Below are 25,011 nucleotides of genomic sequence, written 5' to 3'. Positions count from 1 at the left end.
TTGGTGTCTGTTATGGCCTTCAATATCTTGTCCAGCAGGAGTCGCATTGGGTCTATGGAGGGGGCAGTCGATTCGGAGTCGGTGTTTGTGTCCTGGGCCAGGTCGTTAGTCTCGTGGGGGGCTCTCCCCAGTTTGGTTCTGGGTTTCCCCATTGCATGGCAGCTTGAATATCCTGTGGTTTTCACGTACTAGCAGTTCTTAGTTGTTGTTATCATGGGTGATTCTGTCACACCCTGCTGCAATATAGGTCATCGCACCGGTGTAGTCGGATCACCAGTAGGAGTACCGGGCACCTGTCTAAGAAGCAGCCCATGCATTGCCGCGCCCCTACAGTCCTTCGAACTGAGCCAGCCGGATTTTCAATGGCGCCCTTTTCTCCATCTGTTATCTATTGTCCCTTCTTCCGAGCCCTCAGGTTGGGGAGGTTACAAAGCAGGTCATCAAGAGCTAGCCTCGGCGCTCTGCACTGACTATAGGTATGCCAAGCCACTTGTGTCTGCTCTGTGGTTCAGCAAAACACACAAGATGATGGACGGAATGTTGCTCAATGGCAAAACATTCACCCCCAGTCACAGATCTGCGTTTAATCCATCGTTATTTTGCTCACCAAGCCACCCCTGACTGGGAGTGAATGTTTTGCCATTGTGCAACATTCCGTCCATCATATTGTGTGTTTTGCTGCTCTGTGGTTCAGCCTGTCAGACTATGGAAGTCTCATATAAGCATATACTTCAGTATGTCCTCGATAATCTAGTATCTTCCCATCTGCCTTTATATTCCTAAGCACTTCTCAGGCTTAAAGGGTGGCCTGTGTCTTCGTGGCCTGGGTTCTTTCAACCGCAGAAGTGGTGTGGTTTTAAATAATTTGTTGCGTCAGGAGTGTAGCATGTATGTAGTCCAGGAGTGTATCCAGTATGAAGAGTGTCCACGCTCCGTCATGTTCCCCCAGGGGGGCCTTCTGGGTTACAGCATGCTACGCAGTATTTTTTTTTTCTTTGCCCCATCCCCTTTCAAAAAAAAAAACCTGCCAATTCAGGACCGTGGTGTCATAATGGCTCCTTACTGCGCAGTCATCGCAGGTCTTCTCCACATGTATACTAGAGGATCTAGGGGCATATTACCAACAACTAGCGATAATTTTTGTCTCTAACTTGTTTAGAGACAAAAATTATCGCCGCACATCGGCGATTTTTATCGCAGAGCAAGGTTTATCGCAAATGCGATAAAAAACAGCCGCAATGCATGAATATCGCTGAAAAGTCAGCGATATTCATGCATTATCGAGCAAATGCTCTTAGCCATGTTATCCACCTCCCATTGGATAACATGGCTAAGAACTGCTCAGGGCAGGTGTTAGCTTTTGGAGATATTCGCGCTTAGCGCGAATATCCCCAAAAGTTGGTAATAGGAGATAGCGATGTTAGGGACTGTTTCCAGTCTCTAACATCTTGGCACGCCCACTTTGCATGTCATTAGTGATAAATATCACTGACATGCAAAGCGGGGCCCAAGATGGTCGCTATCTCCTTTTAGCTGTCACTAACTGGTGTTAGCGACAGCTTGGTAATAGGGAGATAATTTTATCTCCGCTTTCTTGGCTTTTAAAGCCAAAAAAGCGGAGATAAACCCCCTTGATAATATGCCCCCTAGTCCCTCGGTTGGTTGGGCCCCAATTTTAATCACTGCTGTTCTTATGGTAGGCGCGGTAGTGTTGCAGCCTTTCACGCCACCCATCTCATCAGACTTCTGCTCCAGCTACCTAGAGACCCACCGTCACCAAGGGTAGCGATGCCAGAAGTATTGGGTCTTGGTTCAGTTGGGCCCTGTGGTGCTGACCTCCACCTCTTACCTCCGAGCTTCAATGGATATTGAGTGGTCAGCTGCAGGTTCCGTTCGTGCATCTGTGTAGGCCTCTTGGCCGTGTTCTTCATGGGGGCTGGGGTTGTGCTCCAATCCGTCAGGCCTGTTACTGCTTCCGTCTGCCGCCTGCTTCCTACGAATGAGGGTCTAAAGTTTTCAGCTCAATCAGGGCACCAGCATGTCCGTCAGCATTTCCGGCACTCCTCGTCACCCGTTTTGTGGAGAAAGGTGCCGGAACTCAGGATACTCATAGGCTTAGTGCGGAGCTCGTCTATGGAGCGAGATATGCGGCCGCCATCTTGGCACCGCCCCCTATGTTCACCCATAGAAGGATTTTAAACAACTAGATTACATTTTCAAAGTCTCCATTTAAATGCATTTTTAGATATCAATAACAGTGCAGGATACACACCTGAGGCAGAAAATCTTTTTATTAACAGATTGTTTCATGACGTGATACAGCCTTGATAGGAGACCCAAGGCACACTTAATGCACAGATGCAAAGTACACAGAAGAGCCTCTGTTCTCTGCACCGGAGGGAGGGGGGTTAGTGTATGCAGATGCAGGAGGAAGCATCCCAAGCACACATACAACTGCCAAGCAAAGAATGTGTACTGTCATTAAATAGACCTAACAGAAGTACGTAACTAAAGTGATCTTTCAACATCACAGAACGCTATTAAGTCCATGCTGCCAATATTCTGCTTACCTTGGCTGATTTGGGTGATATGTGTTTGCTTTGTTTGATGAAATGTCTGTGAAGGCTTACGTTAGCATACTGAGGTCTTTCATGTTACTCTGTCTTCTATGTGAGAATAATTTCCACGCATACTTTGCATTCTTCCATGTAGAAAGAGTTTATAGGCCTCCTGCGGCCTCATATATTTCCACAAACTAAGCTGTGCGGCAGGAAATCTTATTTTAGCTTGTTTACATGTTTTTGCATATTCCTCACATGCAGGTGATACTATCCAGTACGTGTTGAAATATGAATCTCTATCCAGATATAGCCTGCCTGCCTACTTCAGCTTAAGTATCTTCATCAAACACAGTATGTTCTGCTGAGATTCTCTCAGGGCTGGACTGAGAACAGCAACCAGCTCGGGTAGATTGCTACTCGACCATCCCTGGGAGCGGGGGTGAGGGTGCTAGCAAGAAGCACCACTCCCGCTTTTGTTACAGGGGGGCGATATTGCAGCACTGCTGCAAAACCGGCCCCTAAGGACAAAACCAGCCCCTACGGGCACAAACCCAACCCCCACCCCTCCGGCCCACCGGGAAAATGCCCGATGTCTGCTACTGCCCTGGTTTCTCTTGGCGCTATATATGAAAACGGACAATGAGATGACTTGGAACAATCAGAACTCATTTTACATCAGAGAGGTGTGCAGGCTGTAAACTGGTAGATACAATACAAACCAGAAGTCCATATACAGCCCATTGCTCTGTTTCAAACTGTATTTTTTTTCTTACAACCAGAAATGATGGTGCAAACAAAAATGTTTCATTTAGAATGGAGAGGCTCTCATTGCAGGGTTGCCCCCCCATGTGGGCAATCATTGAATGAGTATTATCAAAACAGAACAGAATGTTTGGGGGTGATCAGTAACTAGTTATATGAGAAGCTATATAGACAATTACCTCAGACCCTTATCTCACTATATCATGGTTGAATTATTGACCTACATCACTATTCATTCGTACCATAGTATCAATTATCACTATATTCTCAAGGTATGTATGTAAAGATATGTATAGATTTACTCCCCCACATGCATCAATCTAGGATTTTGCATTTCTTAAATAGCGAAAATTAAGGAATCGCTATTTAGGAAATGCAAAATGCTATGCATCATTTTTTTCGGTATTTCTTTGCGATTCGGTAAAAATCGCATTTTTTACCGAATCCCAAAGAAATACCGAATTCTTAAGTTAATTTTCGCAATTTCCATTGATTCCTATGGGCCAAAAGGCCCATAGGAGTCAATGCAAATTGCGAGTGGCACTTAGAAAATTTCATGGGTGCAGGGGGGGGTCCAAAGGACCCCCCCATGCACCCCTGAAATGTATTTTTCGCATCATGTTGCACACACACATGTCCTAAGGACATGTGTGTCCGTAACATGAATGTTGAAAAAAAAACATTTAAAGCATTTTAAACACTTTTTCCAAATTTACCGAGTGGTTCAACCACTCGGTAAATTTGGAACCCTAAGTGCGAATTTTCACTTGTCAAAGTGATGATGCATTGCTTTTAAGAAGTCGCACATCTGCGACTTCTTAAAAGCACCCGCAATTTTAGAACTCGCAACAATGTTGCAAATTCTAAAATTGCTTCATGCATCCCAAAAAGCACTTTTGCATTCGCAAACGGCAGATTTTAAGGAATCGCACCGTTTGCGAATGAAAAAGTGCTTGATGCATGTGGGGGTTAATTCCTAAATCCATATCCACTTCCCTTAACAATATAGTGGTAGTCAATTCTGAGGATGAAATATTTTGCAGCTTAATATTTTGACTGTGATATACAGATCCCTACTATCACCACACAGAGAATTGCAAGAACACTTAACAAAGGACTTACCTCCCCACCACTTCTACCTGGAGCCTCGTGTAGGTCCCCTTCCCAAGGGGTTCAATATGTGTGAATGGAAAATTAACCACATCCACTTTAGCTTGGAGGGGCTTACCTTGAGATGAACAGCCATGTTCCCAATGAAGGATACATGATGCAGCAGTTACACTGCTCTTAATATCTATGTTATAGATTGATCAACAGGGACACAACATTAGAGGGCTTCCATCCTTCACACTGGTTACTGTTGGTGAACTACGAGATTTTAGGTTGTATGGGTTGTGCATGATTATCTAATGCAAAAAATTAGTTTATAAATATTGGATCAAAAATCTAAAATGAGATGAATCTATACATGGGAGAGGCAAGACTTTCAGTCCATTCTTGGGCACTTAAAGGGATGAGAAAATAACTGATTCCCCATTTACCCCTTCCTAATTTATCTTGCCCCTAACCAATTTAAGCAAAGGCATGTGTTGTGTCAGAAAAGTGTATCTATTGTGCGCTCTAGAGGCATTTGTCCTTGATGGAATTCAAATCCCACTCCATGACTATGAGCTAGGGAGAGGTACAATGTCATGTGGATCAGCTCTGCTATACCCCTGCCTCCCTGTGCGCCAATCATTGCCAAAATCTCCCTGTCCTCAACCACGTTCTGGAAACTATTGCCTCAAAGGTCTGGCATGTGCTTTAGCTGGTGTAGTCTCTAACTGTTCTTTTTTTTATTGCTTCAATGCTGAGACCAAGAGCTTTCCACTTAAACGGTGGACAGTATTTCAATGCACACAGATATGGAGTTAAGTGCCACTGAAGATAACACACTTCTCTAGTTCACTAGATAACAAAGCTCAACATTTCAAAACTTCTTTTTTTTCTGGAACAACAATAAGGCCCAGATAACAGCATTTGATCATTACAAATCAGCCTTAGAAATCGGTAACCTTCTTCTTCTAGGGCTTGAGCAGGTAAATGCAATATTTTATATAGATTTTTAGTGGAAATTATTAAGACCATTGTTAGACCTGGCATCTTATGGCATGTTTACCCAGTCTTTTTGGCTTCTGACCTCCACTTTTTTGATGATATGCTGGACTTCGTTTTGGTTGGTTTAGTGTGTCTGTGCACTTTCTCACTGCTGTTCAGTGTTAAAGTGCAAGGGCTCCAAATGTAAATTGTGTTTATGAATTGGTGTTTCTATAATTGGCTTATTTCATTTACAACTAAGTCCCTAGTACAAAGCACTGCGTGTGCACAGGGCCTGTAAATAGAATGCTACTAGTGGGCCTACAATACTGGTTGTGCCACCGGCACAGTTAGCTTTTCAAAGGTGTCTCAGACCTGCCACTTCAATGTCTGCACACAGTTTGAACTGTCATGTCGACCTGGCATGCGCACCCACTTGCCAGGCCTTAACCTTCCCTTTTCTTACATGTAAGATACCTGTCATGTAGGCCCAAGGCACCCTTGTGGGCAGGGCGCTGTGTATGTGAGAGGTGGAACGTTTACTGGTCCATGTCCTAATAGTGAAATACTGTGCATTTCATTTTCACGGTTGAAAGGCCATCTCTCCCATAGATTAACCTGGGGACAGCTTTGTAACACTTTTACTAATGTAGCTGAACAAGGGGAGCTGATAGAACATGGAGTTTAATATGCATGAACTCGGGATTTAAAAATAAATCTTTTAGTAAAGATGATTTTATATTGTGTGTTTGGAAATACTACTTTTAGAAAGTGGGTATTTCCTTGTTAAGCCATCCATTTGCCTCTGCCTGTTTTATGTATTAGCTGTTGGGCTTTGGACTGACTGCATCCACACCAGACAGACCCATGGGGGTGGGGAGAGGGGGTTTGAGGTGTATCCAGCCTTTCCTGGAAGACTCCCAGCCAGGCTGATTAGACCTGGCTCCATTCAGAGTAGAGGGAGGAGTTGTTGCTTGCACCTGAAAAGACGGTGGCTGCCTCCCACAAAACTGTTTGCACCTCCTGGATTGAACCTGGCCTGGGCCAGGCAGAACTGGTTTTCGTATGCCAGTGGAATTTTGGTTGTATCAACTTCGAAGGGAAATGTGGTATAAATATTGGGGCCCTGACCCCAGAACTTTAGAACTCTTTTGGATCAAGAAACCTGTCAAGAAGAAAAGCTGGAGCTGTTGTGCGGAGAGACTACCACTTTGCTGTGTGCTTTGCTGTATTGGAGGGCAGTATCTGCTCCTGTAGTGGAAGTGAAAGGACTGGACTTGCATCTTCTTTTCCTGAGTTTCTCCAAGGACTTGAGATAGAGCTTGCTCCCTGTTCAAGAAGTCTCAGGAACAGCAAAGACTTCAAGTTCTTCTACTACCATCACAGAGAGCGTTGTTTTTTGTCCTGCAACAATAGAAAAATCAACCCGATGCCATCCACAAAGCTGCTGCCGACACCGTGACCTAACAGCACTGCAGAGGGCACCACCTCACTTCGCACCGCAACCCTGGTCTCACAGCTGCTGACGTCCGACGCCACCACCGAGCCACTGCTTAAACCGCAACCTGTGGGCACTGCACTCTGCACCACCACATGTCACACTGTCGCCCCAGTATCCCCGATTCCACTGCTCCATGCCGACCTGAACACCGCTGCTTGCTCCATGGTTTGGGGACACCACTCATAAGGTACATAACGCACCACCCTACACAACACACCGCCCTGTCCCACATTACAGCCTTGGCTCACCAATGCCCTATCTGTGGAAGAAATAATATCAGAAACAGTGGACTTAGCTGATCTAGTAGGAATAAAGATTTCCCTACACAATTCTTGCTGGGTGATTCTGTCAATCTACCGCCCACCCAACTCATCTCCACTTTTTAATGATTTATTTACACCCATTATGTCAGATCTATGTACAAGGTACAAAAAAATTGTGATATTAGGAGATTTTAACTTGCATTGGGATAGCCCCCAATGGGACTTACCAACACGCCAACTGGACACCACCATGTCCGCTTTGAGTTTTAGCCAACTTGTGAAAGTACCCACACATATCAAGGGTCATACTCTTGACTTAGTATGGTCCACAGACCCAAATGTCCTTCTCAAGGATGTGGTTCCTTGCATCTGGACTGACCATTACCTAGTGACCTGTGAGGTAAACATAAAAGATCATTTAAAGCACCTACCCCGAGGTACTAGAAGGACCCGCAAATGGGCCGAGGTTGATTTAAAAAACCTGACCTCTGTGCTTCCGGAAATGGCTTGTTTGACGAATTCAGATAGAAGCCTGGACGTAGAATACGCGGCCCTAACTCAGAGCCTGAACATAGCTATTGATCACATAGCGCCGGAAAAAACTCAGTCAATTAAGGGACCTGGTAAAGAGGCTCCATGGTTTACCCCATCACTAAGGGAACAAAAAAGAAAGCTCCGAGCTCGGGAGAGAATCTGGAGAAAAACTAAGCAGGACACTGCAAGGAACCAATATAAAGACTCACTCCACCTGTATAAAAAACTTATCTCACAAGCCAAGGCGGAGTACTACGAGTCTCGCCTACAGAAGGCCAGGAATATCCAGAAGGAGACGTTCCAAATCCTGTCGCAGCTGAGTAAAAAACAGGAGAACTCTGAGTCTCCCATAAACTCTAACACCTTTCAGGGCTATTTTTTAGAAAAGGTAAAGACTATCATCCGGGATATTAAGAATAGTGTGGTGAATTGTGATACTACACATTCTGAGATTCATAATCCTACTCACTGCTCTTTAGTACAGTTCCCTGAGCTGGACGAGCTGAGCCTAGAGCAGCTAATGGGGAAAACTAAATCTGGTTCCCCAGCGGACCCATGTCCCCCGAGTATCTTCCGTGTGGCACGCCCGCTATTGGAAGCTCGGATCATCTCTCTCCTTAATAGGTCCCTAGAAACAGGGTATTTACCTGGTGACCTTAAGGAGGCGCGAGTTAGACCTCTGCTGAAGAAGCCAGGCGCAGATCCGGCTGTCCTGAAGAACTATAGGCCGATTTCCCAGCTGCCTTTCTTTGCTAAGGTCCTAGAGCAACACGTGCTGAAGTCCCTGTCACTGTACCTCGAATCCCATGGCTTACTGCATGAGCGACAGGCAGGGTTTCGAGCGCACCACAGCACCGAGCTAGTAATGCTCTCGTTGTTAGACGAACTGAGAGGCATGGCTGACGGCAAAAAACCGAGCGCCCTGATTTTACTAGACCTGTCAGCGGCGTTCGATACCGTCAGCCATGACCTGCTCCTGGGAAGGCTGGAGGCCTTTGGGATCAAAGGCTTGGCCCTCAAGTGGCTGCGATCCTTCCTTTTAGGAAGGACTCAGAGGATACAACTTGGGGAGTCAATATCTGAAGTGGGCCTCTTAGAGTGCGGAGTTCCACAGGGCTCCGCACTGTCCCCACTTCTGTTCAATCTTTACCTGCAGCCTTTGATTGCATCCCTGGCCGAGTTGGGCTGCAGAGTCTACAACTATGCTGACGATACTCAGCTAGTGCTGAGTATCGATAACACAGGGACAGCACAAACCCAAGCTCAAAATATCCTGAGGTACACCGTAGGGTGGATGACGAAAAACCTACTAAAGATCAACCCGGATAAGACCGAGGTATTGGTAATTCCATCTACCACCTCACCGTGGAGTGATCTGTATTGGCCTGCTGAGCTTGGATCAGCCCCAAAACCTAGTGCCAACGTAAAGAGTCTGGGGATTAAATTAGATTGTGACCTATCAATGTGCAGTCAAGTTTCCGCTGTTGTTGGAACCTGCACGAACATCATCAGACAATTGAGAAAGTTAGCTCCCTTCCTTTCTCATTCTATGATACGTTCAATTGTAGCAGCAACTGTCATTTCACGGATCGATTATGGGAATGCCCTGTATCTTGGCCTCCCAAAAATGTTGACAAACAGACTCCAGGTCGTAATGAACGACGCCGCACGGCTAATCTTCGGAGTGCCCAGACGAACAAAGGCCTCCCCTCTTCTCCAAAACCTTCATTGGCTCCCTGTTAAGGAGAGGGTTGAGTTTAAGAGCCTCTGTATAGCGCATAAGGCGATCTACGGCCATGCGCCGGCCTACATCAAAGCTCGCCTGGAAGTATACAACCCGATGAGAACACTCAGATCATCAGACTCTCAGTTATTGGTCTGCCCCCGCTACAAATTAGTGACTAAGGGAGGGAGAGCCTTCTCTGTCCTGGCCCCCCAATTATGGAACAAGCTGCCTGAGGGGCTACGCAGGGAGATGAATCTCCTACGGTTCAGGAAATCACTGAAAACTCTGCTGTTTAGAAGAGCCTTGATTGCAATGTAGTCCTGTAGCTGCGCTTCTCTCAGGAGTGAACCAAGTTATTGTAATGACATCGATTTCCAAGCGCTTAGAGGCCTGCAGGTGATTGGGCGCGCTATAAATCTAAACTAACAATAACAATAACAATATTGACTCCAGATTTGTCAGCCGGTGAGAGTGCTCCAGCAATGACAACGCCGCTGCCTGCACCGTGACCTAACAGCACCATGACGAGCACCGTCCCACTTCGCATCGCAGTCCTGGTCTCACCAATGCAGCTGGATGCTGTCACCGAGCTGCTGCCTGCATTGCATCCTGAGGGCACCTCACGCCACACTGCTGCGCTTCACACTGCAGCCCCAATGCACTCCAATGCCAGCACCATGACTTCAACTGCACAGAGTTCGATCTGCAATTCATGTGATTTCAAGGGCCCCACTACTCCTGCGCCGACCTTTGGAACTGATGCCTGCAGACACCGGCTCTTCATAACTCATTGTGAGGTGACGACGCCCTGCATCTCTAAAGGTACTGTTTGCTGGTCTTCCCGACACCGTAGCTGATATTTCCGCACCACCACAACTCTTGGATTTGTTTGTTCCCTACGCTGTGATAGCCCAGGACAGAGCAACTGACTTCAAGTACCTTGTTTTCAAACTCTATATTTGCATTATGATTATTTTAAATAACTGTATGTTGGATTTTTATCGTTGTGGTCTTGTTTTACACAGATAAATATTGGCTATTTTTCTAAAACTGGTGTGGTGTCCTTTTGCGGTGTTTTCACTGTATTACTGTTGGTTATGTGCAAATGCTTTACGCAATGCCTCTGAGATAAGCCTGACTGCTCATGCCAAGCTACCAAGGTGGTGAGCAGGGGTTATTTTAGAAGTGTAATCTCTTATCCTGACTAGGAAGAAGGCTCCCTACATGGACCAGGTATCAACCTGCCAACTAGAGACCCTCATTTCAAACAACCATAAATAGTAAAGTCTATTTTTGCAGAAATCTGCATTAGCATGCTTACTTGCACCCATACCTTCCCTAACGTGTCTTGACGCATCTGTTTTTTTTCCACAAAAGTATACAATTTTAATAAAAGTGCATTAATTTACTGTTTTGTATGTAGGGCTAGATATAACACATGTGAAGTGCTTGTTGACAGACATTTTGGAGGAAAGAGACTAATGGCTTGCCATACTTTATTTCCAAACTGAAAAGGTTATACCAAGATTAATATAGATATAGGATGTGATTGCACATTTTCTGGTCAAATCAAGAGCGGGTGACATCTGGCATTCAAGCAGTAGAGAAACCAAATTTGATGGCAGTCTTAGTCTCCAAGTGAAATAGCAGGAACTCTTTCTCTATGTTATGGATGCAATCTGCACACATGGATTTGAAAGCATGGATTAGTAATGCTAGGTTCTTAGTAGAGGAAACAGATCGTCTATCCTTGATTCTTCCTATATCTAGTCTGTTGGGTATGTCTAGTCTCTTTCTGACTGCTGGGGCGTGCCAAAAATACTGCACCTTCGAGCAACACTAAACCACAAGCTTACTTGTGACAAAAACCCTTGAAGGGAAGAGGCATGAAATCATAAAATCACCATCCCAAGCAAAGGAAGGTCCCTCAGGAGCTAAAGCAGCTCTTTGTGGTCAATTGTTTTGAAGAAAAATAAAAAACACAACATAATAGAAACCAACGAGAATGGACACTTTCCAAAGACATTTCCAGGGCATACCACACAGAAGAGAGTTGCCTCAGTCACACATGCCTTAATCTAAACATCTTTACACTCACTCATCTTACACAAATGCAATGGAAATTGGATGATAATTGCAAAATAGGCCAACATGATATCTCGGTTTCGTTTGGTGCTAGAACATAGACAGTTTTCATTTTTTCTTTTCACAAATTGACTGTTAACCAGTTGCACAGCTTTTTAATTTTTTTCCCAATTTACCTAAAAAGAGCAATAAATTATGTCAGTTTTGCAGGTGTTTTTTTCTATTCAGGCTGTGATTCAGAGGTGATATTGGGGAGACATCAGCACAAAGCTGCCCAATTAGGTCTTTGATTTGAAATGCCTTTTAACCAGATTGGAGCACTCAAATATCTGTGGAATATTTAAAACACCAGTCCTCATAGAATATCTATACAAATAAATTAACTGTAATTGAGACACAGGCAAAATGAATCATGGTGTCCATCATCTCGTAAGAAGAAAAATATGGCATACAATTTTTTACCATTCTAAATACCGTTTATGTATAACCTGTATGGCAATTCTTCAGAGTTATCTAATCTGCATCATATCAAATCCCTCATCAACAAGGATCCATCTGTTATAATTCCTGTTTCAGTACCTTACGCTCCCTAGAATGTTTCTTGGTCATTGACTGTACCTCCCAAAGTAGAAGGGTTTACATTGGCCTTACTGACGCCACTAAACCTAAAAGACTATGTCATCCTCTTAAGTGGTATCTAAAGTGCCTCAGACTTATCACATCTTTTAAGCTAGATAGCGTGTTCATTCACAAGTCAGACTAAAAACTAATGTCTCCAAAGGACACACCCCACTTCGATCATGCTGAACATTTTCACATTGTAATCTGCTTTCATGCTGTTCACAAGAATGGTGTATGATAAGGATATGTGTACTTTTACTTTATTGCTTTGCATCATTTGTATACAGCTTCAGACCCAAATTAGAAGATGATGCGCTCCAAATTCCATCATGTTTTCCTGGGTCCTCTCGTAGCAGGCAATTGAGAAATTACCGGTAAGACTGTATAGATGAAATCCAGGCCTGTTAAACCATTGATAAATACTATGCGTAGGCCCCTCAGACGTAACAGGAACCAAACCACTAGAGAGACTGTAGAGCCACCAGTACAATGTTACATGATGTCAGCAAAGGGTGAGGGAGACATTAAGATAAAGGTTCAGTGAGTTAACCCAAAGAGTGTTACATTATTACGGCAGATGCTGAGGTGCACCTGTACCAAAAGGTATTTCGTTAAGTGAGAGGGTAGAAATGGGAGAATAGTGGACAGGTGGCTGAAGAAAAGTATAGAGGGCCTGCCCGAGGCCCGTTCCGGGTCGTTGGATAGGCAAGCAGGGAAGATGCCAGAGAAGGTGCCTTTAACCACTTGCCCTTCACTTGGATGTCCGAATTGTATGCTCTATGATCAGAAGCAAAGAGGTTAATGGAGACGGAGGCCAGGACATGATATAGGGGGGAAGGAGGTGGGAGAGCATTTGGATTGAAATGAATAACATGTTTGTAGTTAGGGCAAGGAAGACACTCCAAACATTGTCTCCTGTGGCCTATGGTCTGTGCTCAAAAGGTGCTTAGTAACTGATCCTAGGTTTGGCGTTAAGATGATCAGGTCTGTTGAGTATCCTCAAGCATGGCAGTGAAACATTGAAGAGAACAATAGGCCTATCAAATTATGTTTCAGAATCACCCAGGTTGAAGTTTTCCTGGTAGAGCCCATCACAAAAGAAAAAAGAAAGTAGGTATTCAATGACTCATAAAACAGAGAATACGAAAAATAGGCAACATAGTGAAAGAAGTGTGCTAGAAAGAGTATACGGCTAATGTTTTCAGGCTAAGGTAACGACAACTGGATGTAATAACATAGAGCACTGGTACATCTTTTCAAATATATTTAGGTTTTCCATAAGTGTGTGTTTTTATTAATCAGAAGATCCCAGAGTGATGCAATAAATAGCCAGGAATTAAAAGATAATGTTATTTCTTGCCTCCACAGACAACATTGATAAGTCAAAGAATGCAAGCAATTCCACATAAAAAAAAAAATCAGAAAAAGGACACGTTCCCCCTATTCCTACTATGAGCCAGGAGCTTTGAGAAATGTTCGGAAGTGTGATGGAGGGGTGACTATCAACTGCTGCAATGTTCCTCATAGGTGACTGACTGCTCGACTGAAACCATGAATACTTGTAACTTCACTGTGAGGCTTGTGCAAGTGAGGTCAGTACAATCGTAAAGTCAATCCCTTAAGCGCGTGGCCACGAGGTCATCCACAAAGCCTGCACCAAGGCTCCAGAAACTGCAATGACCTGCCATGTACTGGATCTATTTTAATTCGGCCACTCCCTTCATTTCTCCCTGCAACGTGACTGTTTTTGGCTATTTTCCGCAGTGTGTTCTCCCTGGGAACGCTCTGCTGCAAGCAATCCCTCCTACAGAGGATTTATTGCAACCCGTTGAACGATGCGATGACCTTGAAAGGTTGAATGATTTCACACGTCTTACGCCCATGAGAGTCAAGCTACTCTTTCTGTGTTTTGAGCTGCCCGCAACATAAAAAAAACATAAACACAACCAGATATGACATTGAAACTTTAGATGGGTTTTCTAAGCGGAAAGGTGAGATGACATTGCCTGTGCACTCTTGTACTGCGGAGGGCAGCTCGGCCACCGTACCTTTATACTCAGCTCGCTGTTGGACTTCAGTAGCTCGCTCGGCACCGTGCAGAGGACGGAGCCTGTTTTCGAGCGAATATTCTCGCAGCTTTTATTTCCAATTTTTAATACTTCTCCTTTTATAGCTTCGGAATCGATATAGGAGCCCTAAAAAGAGCAAGAAGATTGAATTGAGAAAGATCTATAAAAATTTTACTGCCGTGCATAAAATACCTCATACACCTTTTTAACCCATTTAACTTAAAAGGAAAAATCCTTTGCTTTATGCTAAGTAAATACCAAAAGGTTAGTTGTAAAAACATGAGAAAGAGTTAAATAGGGCAGGTGCAGCACACACCTTTGCATGATGTACAAGGTGTGATTCCGTGTAAAGAATGAAAAATGAAATGTACACACATAATGCAACTTTAAACATGAATTAGCTTTATGAAATTAGTTTTAAAAAAGAGTGGCATGGCAATTGCTTGTAATATTGTAGTTCAGCATGTGTACACAGTAGGTGCTATGAAATCTTTTATAGGTACTTTAAGTATTTCTCAATTAAGCGCACGTCATCATGCATCCTATTTTCCTCAACGGGGCTATTTTATCGAGAAAACACCTTGCGTGCATTATAATACATTAAGCTACCCCAGGGCACACCTAATGTCTACCAATCTGGCCCTGGTAGCATCGCCAGATCCGTGTATCTGCTGAAAACCTGATCAACTCCCCCACCAACCAAGAGAAGCACAGGTGGGAAATCTGCCGGAACGAGCCTCTACTTGACTTTCCAGGCTCCCACGTTTCAAAAATAATATTTTGTCTGCACGGACTCCTGGGAAACCTGGATCTTACTGGAAATGACAGATTTTCAAAAACATTGACTGTAAATTCATTCATTTATCCGGGTCAGAGATGCATACTACTTTGCCAGTTTTTCTTGCTGGGAATCCTTAAAAGTACTTTTTATCTAGATTTTTAGATTTCGATGTCATATCATAATCTTGATTCAATTTTAGAAATAAAAATATAAAAGACAAATCGGTTAAAAAGAACAAAAATTGACATTCACATATTCATACTTGCTTTAGAACCCCGGAAAGATAACATACAAGAAAGAAACAGACTGTGGGTGAATTTAAAAACTGTAAATACAGTAAAGCCAGGCTGAGTTGAGTAAAATTTATTGATTTTAAAATTTGTCACAAACACTTATATCGTAGGAAATTATATTTCGAACATATCATAACAATGTGTAATGTATCATTGACTGAGACATTGTCACAGTCACATCGGGGCAATTACGAACCCTAAAAAAAACATGATTTAAAAAAACTAAAGGCGGAAATAGATTTGATAGAGCGCCATGTTGTTTGGAAAATTGGAGGGGTGCACCATAACCGTCTGTAGTCAGTACCCGCATATTTAGAGTACCCAACTAATGTTTGGTTTTAGAATTGTAGGACTAATCGAGAGTGTTGCAATATATAGAATTATGCTCATATCATTTATTGGTTAATGTAGTGCTTAGCCGAGAGAATAATGCCTTAAGTAATTTAGGATTAATTTCTTTGTGTGTAAAATGTGCATTGCGATTAAATGTGCCATATTAAAGTTGCACATGTAGGCTGCTTATTGAGAAATGTAATGCTTTAACATGAGAATAATGTTTGTTAACATAGAGTGTAATGTTAGGATTTATTAATGAAATGCTTATGTTGTCATATTAAAAATGCCTTTTAAAGAGTAAAGGCCTGTGAAATGAAACTCTGCCTTAAATCTCTTTTTTTCTGACTTTCTCTTTCTTGCTCTGGGTCAAAGTCTTATAATGAACAATGAGCCCTGGTCCTAGAAAATGAGTCCAGGTGTCCACCACATTCACCCAACTGTAAAAATTCAGCACTGTGTATGGTGCAGGTAAAGTTTTCGCCAACAAAATGAGAACAAAGTTGTTATACTATGTTTTGGGGGCAATGACCTCTGACTCTGAACCCACTGAGAAACATACACAACTCTTCACATACAGTGCTCAAAAACAGAGAGATGAGGAACCATTTTAGACAACAGCTAGAAGAAAAAGAAAAAAAATCCTAACAAAACCACTGCTTTCAGTATTCTTTTGTAAACCAGCAATCTATATAGAACCTCCTTCTTCTAGAGCTAACCAGCAGTGAACAGTTCATCCTCTAAACATGAATGACTTAATATACCAGACAATAACTTGACAAGATTCAATTAAAGGCTGTGTGACAGGTTTCCATCTATTGTAATTTCTTTCTGAGCCAGGACACAGCCATTTACCTGCATCCCCTTCAACCTAGCTCTCTGCCTCACTTTCCTACAACTCTTCTTTCCCTAGCTCTTCTATTCCCACACTAACCTCTCATTGTCAGACACACACACATAAGTACAAGTGTGTACACACAAATACACATTGACTAGTTCCCTCTCCTACTGCCCTTACTGCAGGACAGGACATTAGGAAGGTTATGAAAGGTGACACTGTGCTGAAGCCAGCTTGGGCATCACCAGAGTATGGCTGATGTATACCGTCTGACCTACAGGTATGAAAGCAAGGAGCTATAAAGACTGAGTCCCAGCATTGTTGCAACAACTCCTGCTGTGCACAACCGCATTGCCTACTTTTCTCTTCATACTCCTTGATAACCCCAGTTGTTCTTCTCCTCTGTCGTTCACTGATGCTGTTGGCTCTAGAAGGTTACTTTTTCTTTATTATGAAGACAAAACATGGAGTTAATGGATAGCTGCTACTGAAGAACTAAAGGGAATCTAATTAACTGACCTTTGCAGTAAGAAGTCTGCGGGGATGCAGGTTGCTCACATTTCAGACAGCGCTGTACAAAGTTGCAAAGTTTTTCTATCGAAAACTTTCTGCCATTCTAACCAGTACTAAGACTACTAAATGTAGTTTGCAAACTTCTGCATGTAGTAATTAACGTTAAAATCAGGACTTTTTAGATCTTTCAAAAATAAAAGATCGCCAACATCTATCTATATTTATAGTCTCAAGATAAACTGTTTTAAAGTTAACTCATGCGAAAATGGCACATCCATTTTCAGCACCAGGTAGCATTTACATGGAAATATTGCCAAATTGCTGGAAAAACAATAACAGGGAGTAAACACAGGAAAAGCAGGCAACTTCATAAACTACTGGAATACCAAAATGAGTTTCTATGTGAGGCTGCTTGAGTATTGACAATTCCACAGCACTCTAATCTATGTAGTAGACACACACAGCGACTACAAGTTAGTTAGCAATGCCATTCATTGTTTGTGTCCGTGCTAGCAGTAGAAGCTCAGGATATCAGTGCATATATTTTTGCTGCTTAGAAAAAAGTGTAATTAATCCGGAAACAGTCCATCTTGGCTGCATGTGGACATGTAATATAGCCGACTCCTGTTCATATGGACCGTTATTAAGCACTACATGCACTTTAGTCGTTTCATCAATGCTTCCTTTAGAGGTCAAAATAGAGTCACCATATTTTTTCTTGTCCTCTTTTTCAAGATGCTCTTTGACAGGCATGAGATCATTACAATTGCAAGAACATCACGTTTAAGAAGTCTTGACATTTTCAAAATATGGATAAATACCAGTTCTAAAATAGATTAATATTACACATAAATGTCCTATCAATCCATAAAACTCTTTCATATCCTGTTGTTTGGGAGTGTCTTAAAACAAAAGCCCATCAGCAACCCATCCTTGAATGTGAGTCTTAGTGGAGCAAAACCTTGTGGCATAAAACAATGACCAACAGGTCTCCTGCCTTGAATGCTAACTATTGAGCAAGAACTAGATTGAGTTTTTAGCGGATTCTTGGTATTGCTCATGTAAAAATATTCATCTTAAATAAATTGTCAACAGTCTGAAACTCTGCATTCAAGTTTCTCCCACATTTGAAACCTGGGATCATATTAGCTGAGTTGACCTACCCAAGCACAGGCGTCCTGTGTCTTGCCGTATTACTTTAAGACCCTATGGCCCACATGCATCATTGTTATATTTTGCGATTTCTTAATTGCGAAAATTAAGGAATCGCAATTAAGAAATTGCAAAATGCTATGCATTAAAAAATCACAATATTTTTTGCAATTCGGTATTTTTCCTTAATTGCGATTCACAATTTGCGAATCGCAATTAACACCTTCGCTGCTAAGGGTTTTCCCGTTCTGCGCTGAGAATTTGGAAAGCCCATCGTGTATGACGAGTTACCCTTGTCATCCGCACAGGGCAGGTAAGCTCCATGACGAGCCCAGCTCGTCATTACCTTCGAAGGGGTTAATGAAAACCCTTCCCATTGATTCCTATGGGCCAAAAGGCCCATAGGAATCAATGGGAAGGCATTCACATTTTGCGAATTTAAAATTGCGATTCGCAAAATGTGAATGCAATTTCAAAGGTGCAGGGGGGGGTCCAAAGAACCCCTCCCTGCACCCCTGAAATTTAACTTTGAATGCAATTTACACACACATGCCCGAAGGGCATGTGTGTGTGTAAATTAAAAGTTTCAAAAATGCAATTTGTGCATATTTGAAAGTTTTCGGTAAATTAGCATGAAGTTCAACTTCATGCTAATTTACCCCTTCCAAAGTGCGAATTTGCAATTTACAAATAATCATGCATTGCATTTGAGAAATCTGAAATTGCGATTTCTTAAATGCAATCACAATTTTAGAAATCGCAACATGGTTGCGATTCCTAAAATTGCGAAATGCATGATGCATTCCAAATTAGTCCATTGCATTTGCAAATGGCTGAAAATTGCGATTCGCACTGGTTGCGAATGCAATTGACGTTGATGCATGTGGGCATTAGAGTAAAACACTGAGTACAACAGGGTAGCTGAGGTTCCTCAAACAAACTCAAGAACCGACTCCATAGATGTACCATGTGATACACTTACAAATTTAGATAACCCACTTCAGCAAAGTCCAGCCTTGAGGTGGCTTCTGTTCAGTCCAAGCCAACACATTGGAAACGTCATTCCCATAAAAAAAAGAATCCTCCAACCTCCAACCACAATAAAACATGGCACTTCAAGCTTCAGAATACTGAATGAGTCTGATCTCACTGTAACTATTAAGACCACACTGTTCAGTCTTCTGATATAATGAAGGGGTAAAACACCCATCATGGGATGATCCCAGCAACTAGGCATGCTAACACGAATGCTGCATTAGGGTGCTTTAGCCCTTGTCACATATACTATACACATTGGCTTGCAAACCTGTGGAAGGTATTTTGCTGCAACTTGACCTGGGCATGTGTCATAACCACATAGGGCTTATGGCAACCATACACTCTTCTAGCAGACATATAAGTAAACCTGTAATGCTCTACACAGCTTAGAGAGTTACAATGTCATGCTAATGGAAGTTGAATGCTATACTATTGTTAAATAACAATGCAGGTGTAACTATTAGCAAACGTAATGGTATTCAATTCACATTTAAAGGATAGTAGTTCTGAATTTACCTAGTCAGGATACAGGAGTGTTACCTGTGGGTCACATCACGTCTGCAGTTAGTGATTAATTCACTGAACCATCATGCCACGTGCTTCAGCCATTTTGTTTAGTATGTTTCTCTCTAGTTATATGTAGAATTGACAATTGTTATTCATATATTTGACACCAGTTTGATTGGTATAATAGAAGAAAAAGTATGTAACATGTTTCCCCTACCCTTCCTCACAACTAAATCATTGTAAAATCTGCCTTCTTTAACCGTAAATCTCCTATCAAAGGAAACCGAAATGTCCCAGAAATGAAGGAACAATTTTGGAGAGCAGACTAATAAAGGAACGACCTACTGTACTTGGCATACACACAAATTACTTACTCTGAGGGAAAAATCAAAAGGGTGATCACATTTTACCCAATTTTCTCTCATTTATGGTTGATCAGTAAGAGGTAGTAGAATATTTTCAATCCATTGCATTGCATATGAAATCGCCATTGTAAAATGATTTTTTTATTTCGTGCTGTCACTCCATGTCATCTCAGGGACAATGAATGGGAAAGAAGGAAATTTTCATCAGAATAAGCTCCGTTTTTGTAAGTCTGTGTTGTGTAAAATACGACTCTAGAGTAGTTCTACAAGGTTTGCTTTCTTACCTATGGGTGACACCTGTGAAATGAGTTCAATGCACCAGCGCTGAATGTGAAAGACAGCTTATTGTAGTCCAACTAAACCCCACCCAATACATGGCGGAAGTGAAGTCACTGCTTTTGGGTTACTAACAATTTCTATGAAGGGATCAAGGGCAACTTGTTAACAGTAAATCTATTCTGTTCTTCACAAAATCACACATCCTGCACTAAGAAGAATAGACTTGTAAAACTAAAAAGTATTTATTATAACAGAGCAAACCTGTTTCTTAGTACATCTGAAATAACCACACAGGATATCATAAAAACAGCAAGAAGGCACATTGTAAATAACAATATGAAAATGACCTTTTCTAACATGATTAAAATGTCATGTAAAAGCCCAGCACCCAAACGTCTACTTCTATGCGCTACCCGCAAGTGGTAGTGTAACTTGCTGTCTAGAGTTTCCTAGGGAGAAGCTATGCACTGCATACCTGGTTGACAGCTCAAGCTGTCATTATCGGAAGAGCTGTAGAGGAAGCATTCCCTGCGAAAGGCAAACACACACTGCGGTAGCAGCCTTCTCACAGGCACCAGCATGTTAACAGTAGTGAAAAGCCAACCCCAAGAAGACTGAATTCAATGATGAATGACTACTCTCCCGGACCCCCATGATGTCCATCTCCTTAGCTTGGTATAGCTCCTGCCCCTCCACAGAGAGCATCTAAAGAGACAGCACTCTCTGTCCAACCAGATGTCTTATTAGACATTGGGGAATGACAGATGAGTCCAGATGCATCACCAGTCTCTACTGTCATAAAGTGCTGTAAATATTAGTAGTATATTTACATATTATGTTATGTTAAAATTTATTTCTTAAGCGCACGTTCACCAGACGGTTTCTTGGCGCTATAAGCAGGAACGGTCGCCGTGCCAGACAGTAAGTGGGTGTCAATTGTAAGCGTGGGAGAAGAGCCAAGTTTTAAGTAATTTCCTAAATTGAGCATAGGAATCCGCTGTGCGCAAGTAGGGAGTGAGGGTATTCCAGAATTGGGGGGCCACGGTTGTGTATCTAAGCCCACCGTGTTTCTTCAGTTTAAAAGAGTGGGAAACCAGCAAGTTCTTTTTGGAAGAGCGTAGATCCCGAGAGGGACTATACCGCTGAGTGTTTACAGCGATAAAAGCAGAGCCACGACCTGACAAGGCTTTGTGGATGGTACAGCCCAGCTTGAACAGGCAGCGTTGGGGAATAGGGAGCCAATGAAGGCTTTTCAGCAGTGGTTTCACGTGGGAGTGCTTAGGCTGTCCAAAAATGAGACTACTGCCTGATTCTGAACCCGTTGCAGGCGATGTGCTTGGTACGCAGGTATACCCACGTACAGGGAGTTGGCGTAATCGATACGCAAGATGACCAGGGTGAGAACCACTTGGGTCAAGGCTTTGATGGAGAGGAATCTGCTGATTTTCCGGATTCTGCGCAGGTGGAAAAAGCATGCTGAGACCACCGAACTAACCTGGACGTTCATGGTAAGATCATTGCTGATCATGATTCCGAGGCTTTTTACTGACGAGAGCGGGGATGGGGGGCTCCCTAAAGATAGAGGCCAGAAGCTGGAGTTCCACGGGTTAGCCATGCCACCAGTAAGAATCAACTCTGTTTTATATGGATTTAATTTGAGTTGATTGGCATTCATCCAGTCACTAATGAAGTTCATTATAGATTGAAAGTTGGTGATAGATGAGGTTGATGAGTCGCTAGGACAACCCAATATTCCCCCAGGGAACTGGGAAATAAGTATACAAGCAGAAACATTCCTGGAGGGATTATTTTAGTCACGTTTCTGAGTCGTATTGGTCCATGATCCCAATAATGTATCTAATATCAAAAATTGTGTTGTGATTTTCTTTGTATTTAAATAATATTTCTCATAAAGATTTAAACAACCGGAGTACTGATAATATAAACACAATATATTGTCATGTATTCATAATTACAATATATACAGTGCTTACAGTGTCAAGAACAAACAATGTATGTATGAAAGCATCAATATAAAAAGATTGTCGCAGTCGACATGATCCAATGACACAATTTATCCAATAATTCTTTAAGGATCACAAGAAAGCGATGAACCCTCCTAACCAAGACTGTTCAAAGAAACAGGATTCCAGTGTAATTATTCATACACATTCCCAATAAGCAGCTGGACTAATTGATGTAGCAATAAGCCAAATTGTGTTAGAGAGAGAAGATCATGGATGTTTCGGTCTTTTAAGGTCAGCAGATCCTCGAGACCTTCATCAGGACACAGTTCAAAACAGACAAGTAACGGGACATAACCCTATGGATCATAGTAAAAAGCATGTCAAAAGAATATATATACAAACAGTACGCCCAGAGACATGACGTGTATAACTCACCCACATTTTTTATTGTTTAAATATAAGTAGAGCTGTAAAGCGCACATTTCTCTACTTTGATCTTAACCTCATCCGTGCGGCGCAATTTCCCGCTGTGCGCTGAACTTTTAAAAATCCCGCGGTTCATGACGAGCTCAGCTCGTCATGAGCATATGAGAGGTGTACTTCATGACGAGCTGAGCTCGTCATCAGCGTCGAAGGGGTTAAATACCACATTAATAATTTTAAGATCACGTGCCAACCAGAAAGAGGCAAAGATGTTTTTGAGTTCCTTTCTTTTCTGCATTATTATCTTTAATAGAGATGCAACCAGTGGAGTTTGCAGTGTTGCAGGTGTGGGGCTGATTTTACTAAAGGAGGCAAGTTTCTGAAGAATTTAAAATGGAGCAGTTGGAGAAGTGCTTTAAAGATGATCCAGAGGCTGCCAATTAGGGGGCTAGTCCACAGGGGAATGAAGCAGCATGATTGAAGGGGCAGGTATACGCATAAGAGTTTGTGAATAGGGAGCAAAAGCTACAAACAGCAGCTTTTGGTCCATGGAATAAGATTAACATAAACACAGATGTGGGTGATGGACTGAAAACGTGAGAGCCGGAAGGGTGACTGCAATGCCAATGATTTGCGCACCAACATGCTGAATTTTTTACATTGGGGCTAGAGAGGCTTCTTAGTAAAATGTGCAGTAGTGAAAGGCAAGGGGTACAAATTGAATACAATTTTATGAATTAAGATGTGTATCAATGACCCTGAAATTTACCACGCCACATTATAAGGCAATGGTGTGCACAGAGAAGTTGTACATGATGGCATGCATTTGGATGTGTGAGTAAAGCAGAAGAGTTGGTCATAAATGGAATCATGATTGCACGTTTCGAAAACGAATGGTAATGAATGAATGAATAGTATATTTATAGAGCTCATTGATTACCTTAAAAAGTGTCCAGGCGCTAATACTTCATAGAGGTGTAAGAGCGACAGGCTGAGACAACAGTAGGTCCAAGATTATCTCAAGAATAGTCATGTTTTTATGGATTTGCAGAAGCAGAGAAGGTTAGACTGGCTGTGAAGACTAAGGAGGAGTATTTAAAATGTGGTCCTGAGAGAAGAGTAAGCTTGACCACCACAGATGGCTATGTAAACTTTGGGTACAGACAGGAGATATACGGAAGAGGAGCGCAGATTACAAGAGGGTCAAACCAGGAGATTTTTAAGATATTTTGGGCCAGGGTCATTGATGGTCGATGACAGATACCTAGTATTTTGAAGGTTGGATGTAATACTAATGCGTAGCACGGAAGGTTACTGTTATTTTCAGTAGAACTATAGATGAGAGGAATAGGTTGTGTACTTGACAGACCAACAATCATTTGTCTTGACTTTTCAGACGTAGATGCTGATAGTGAAACTTCAGCCCAGAAGAGAATGTTGAGAGGAAGTGTGTGGTTTAGGCTCTCAAAAGATCAAATGGTAGGAAGCGCTAGAGTAACCTTGAGCATCATCTGTTGAAAAGGGGGAGTATAAATAAAAATATAGTGTTTTCACTAGCAGCACTTGCAGTGCAACACAAGTAACAGCACACATCACTGCAAACACCTCAACAGCGGTGTCACTTCCACAGCTCTCTACCTCATCCACAGCTGATTTTATCACAGTGGGTGTGTAGGAGCCTCGCTTTACCCTTAGACCCATTCACTGGTACCTTAGTTGTGTTTCTTCTTTTGTTTAGCTTCTTCAAACCCAAAAGGGCTTCTCAATTATGTTTGAAATACAATACCCTTCACTCTCTTTGCCCTAGTTTGATTGCTTCCTGGAAAAAAACCAGACAAAGGCAACCTGAACTCTTTACTATTTTATAATATAGAAAGAGCTCTAAACCTATAGCTGCCAGGAAGCCCAGTGACACGTGAGGCCCCTTCAACACTTCTGGATACTTTGCTAACAGCCTTTTTATTCTGGGACTTTTTAGTTTTTCTATAATTATGGACTGTTTTTGGCGTTGCCATTGCAGTGCCCATTTTCGGAGGCACTACAGTGGAAACGTAAAAAACCAGCCCTCCAGACAGGAGTAAACTCCTAATCTGGTGGGCAGTCGGACCACAACTTTGGTGGTGCTGTGGTTTGGCAGACTTGGTGCTGCACCGCCAAAGTCGTTATAGGGTCCTAAATGTGAAAACAGTTATTAGAAGCCATTAGCGGTCATAGGTTACTTGAGGTCGCGAGGGACCAGTACAAATCCAAAGTTCAGGCCAACCAGAGTGGAGGGCAGGCTGGCTACAGAACCTACACAGGGTCCGCTAAGTACCTTGTATGGA

At 42.5% G+C, this 25,011-nt stretch overlaps 1 protein-coding gene across 1 annotated transcript in view; it reads right to left on the bottom strand.

Moving 5' to 3' along the window:
- MET (MET proto-oncogene, receptor tyrosine kinase) overlaps positions 1-25,011 on the bottom strand; it is a 426,751-nt gene that overhangs the window by 69,718 nt on the left and 332,022 nt on the right. The window contains exon 12 of the mRNA XM_086919386.1: positions 14,178-14,324. Coding sequence (XP_086775512.1) covers positions 14,178-14,324 — 147 coding nt within the window. The remainder of the gene's footprint in view (positions 1-14,177; positions 14,325-25,011) is intronic.

The sequence above is a fragment of the Lissotriton vulgaris genome, chromosome 1_1, assembly GCF_964263255.1.
Source record: "Lissotriton vulgaris chromosome 1_1, aLisVul1.2, whole genome shotgun sequence".
NCBI lineage: Eukaryota > Metazoa > Chordata > Amphibia > Caudata > Salamandridae > Lissotriton > Lissotriton vulgaris.
Note: the sequence above shows the minus strand (reverse complement) of the source record. Positions and strands in the feature narration are given on the sequence as shown.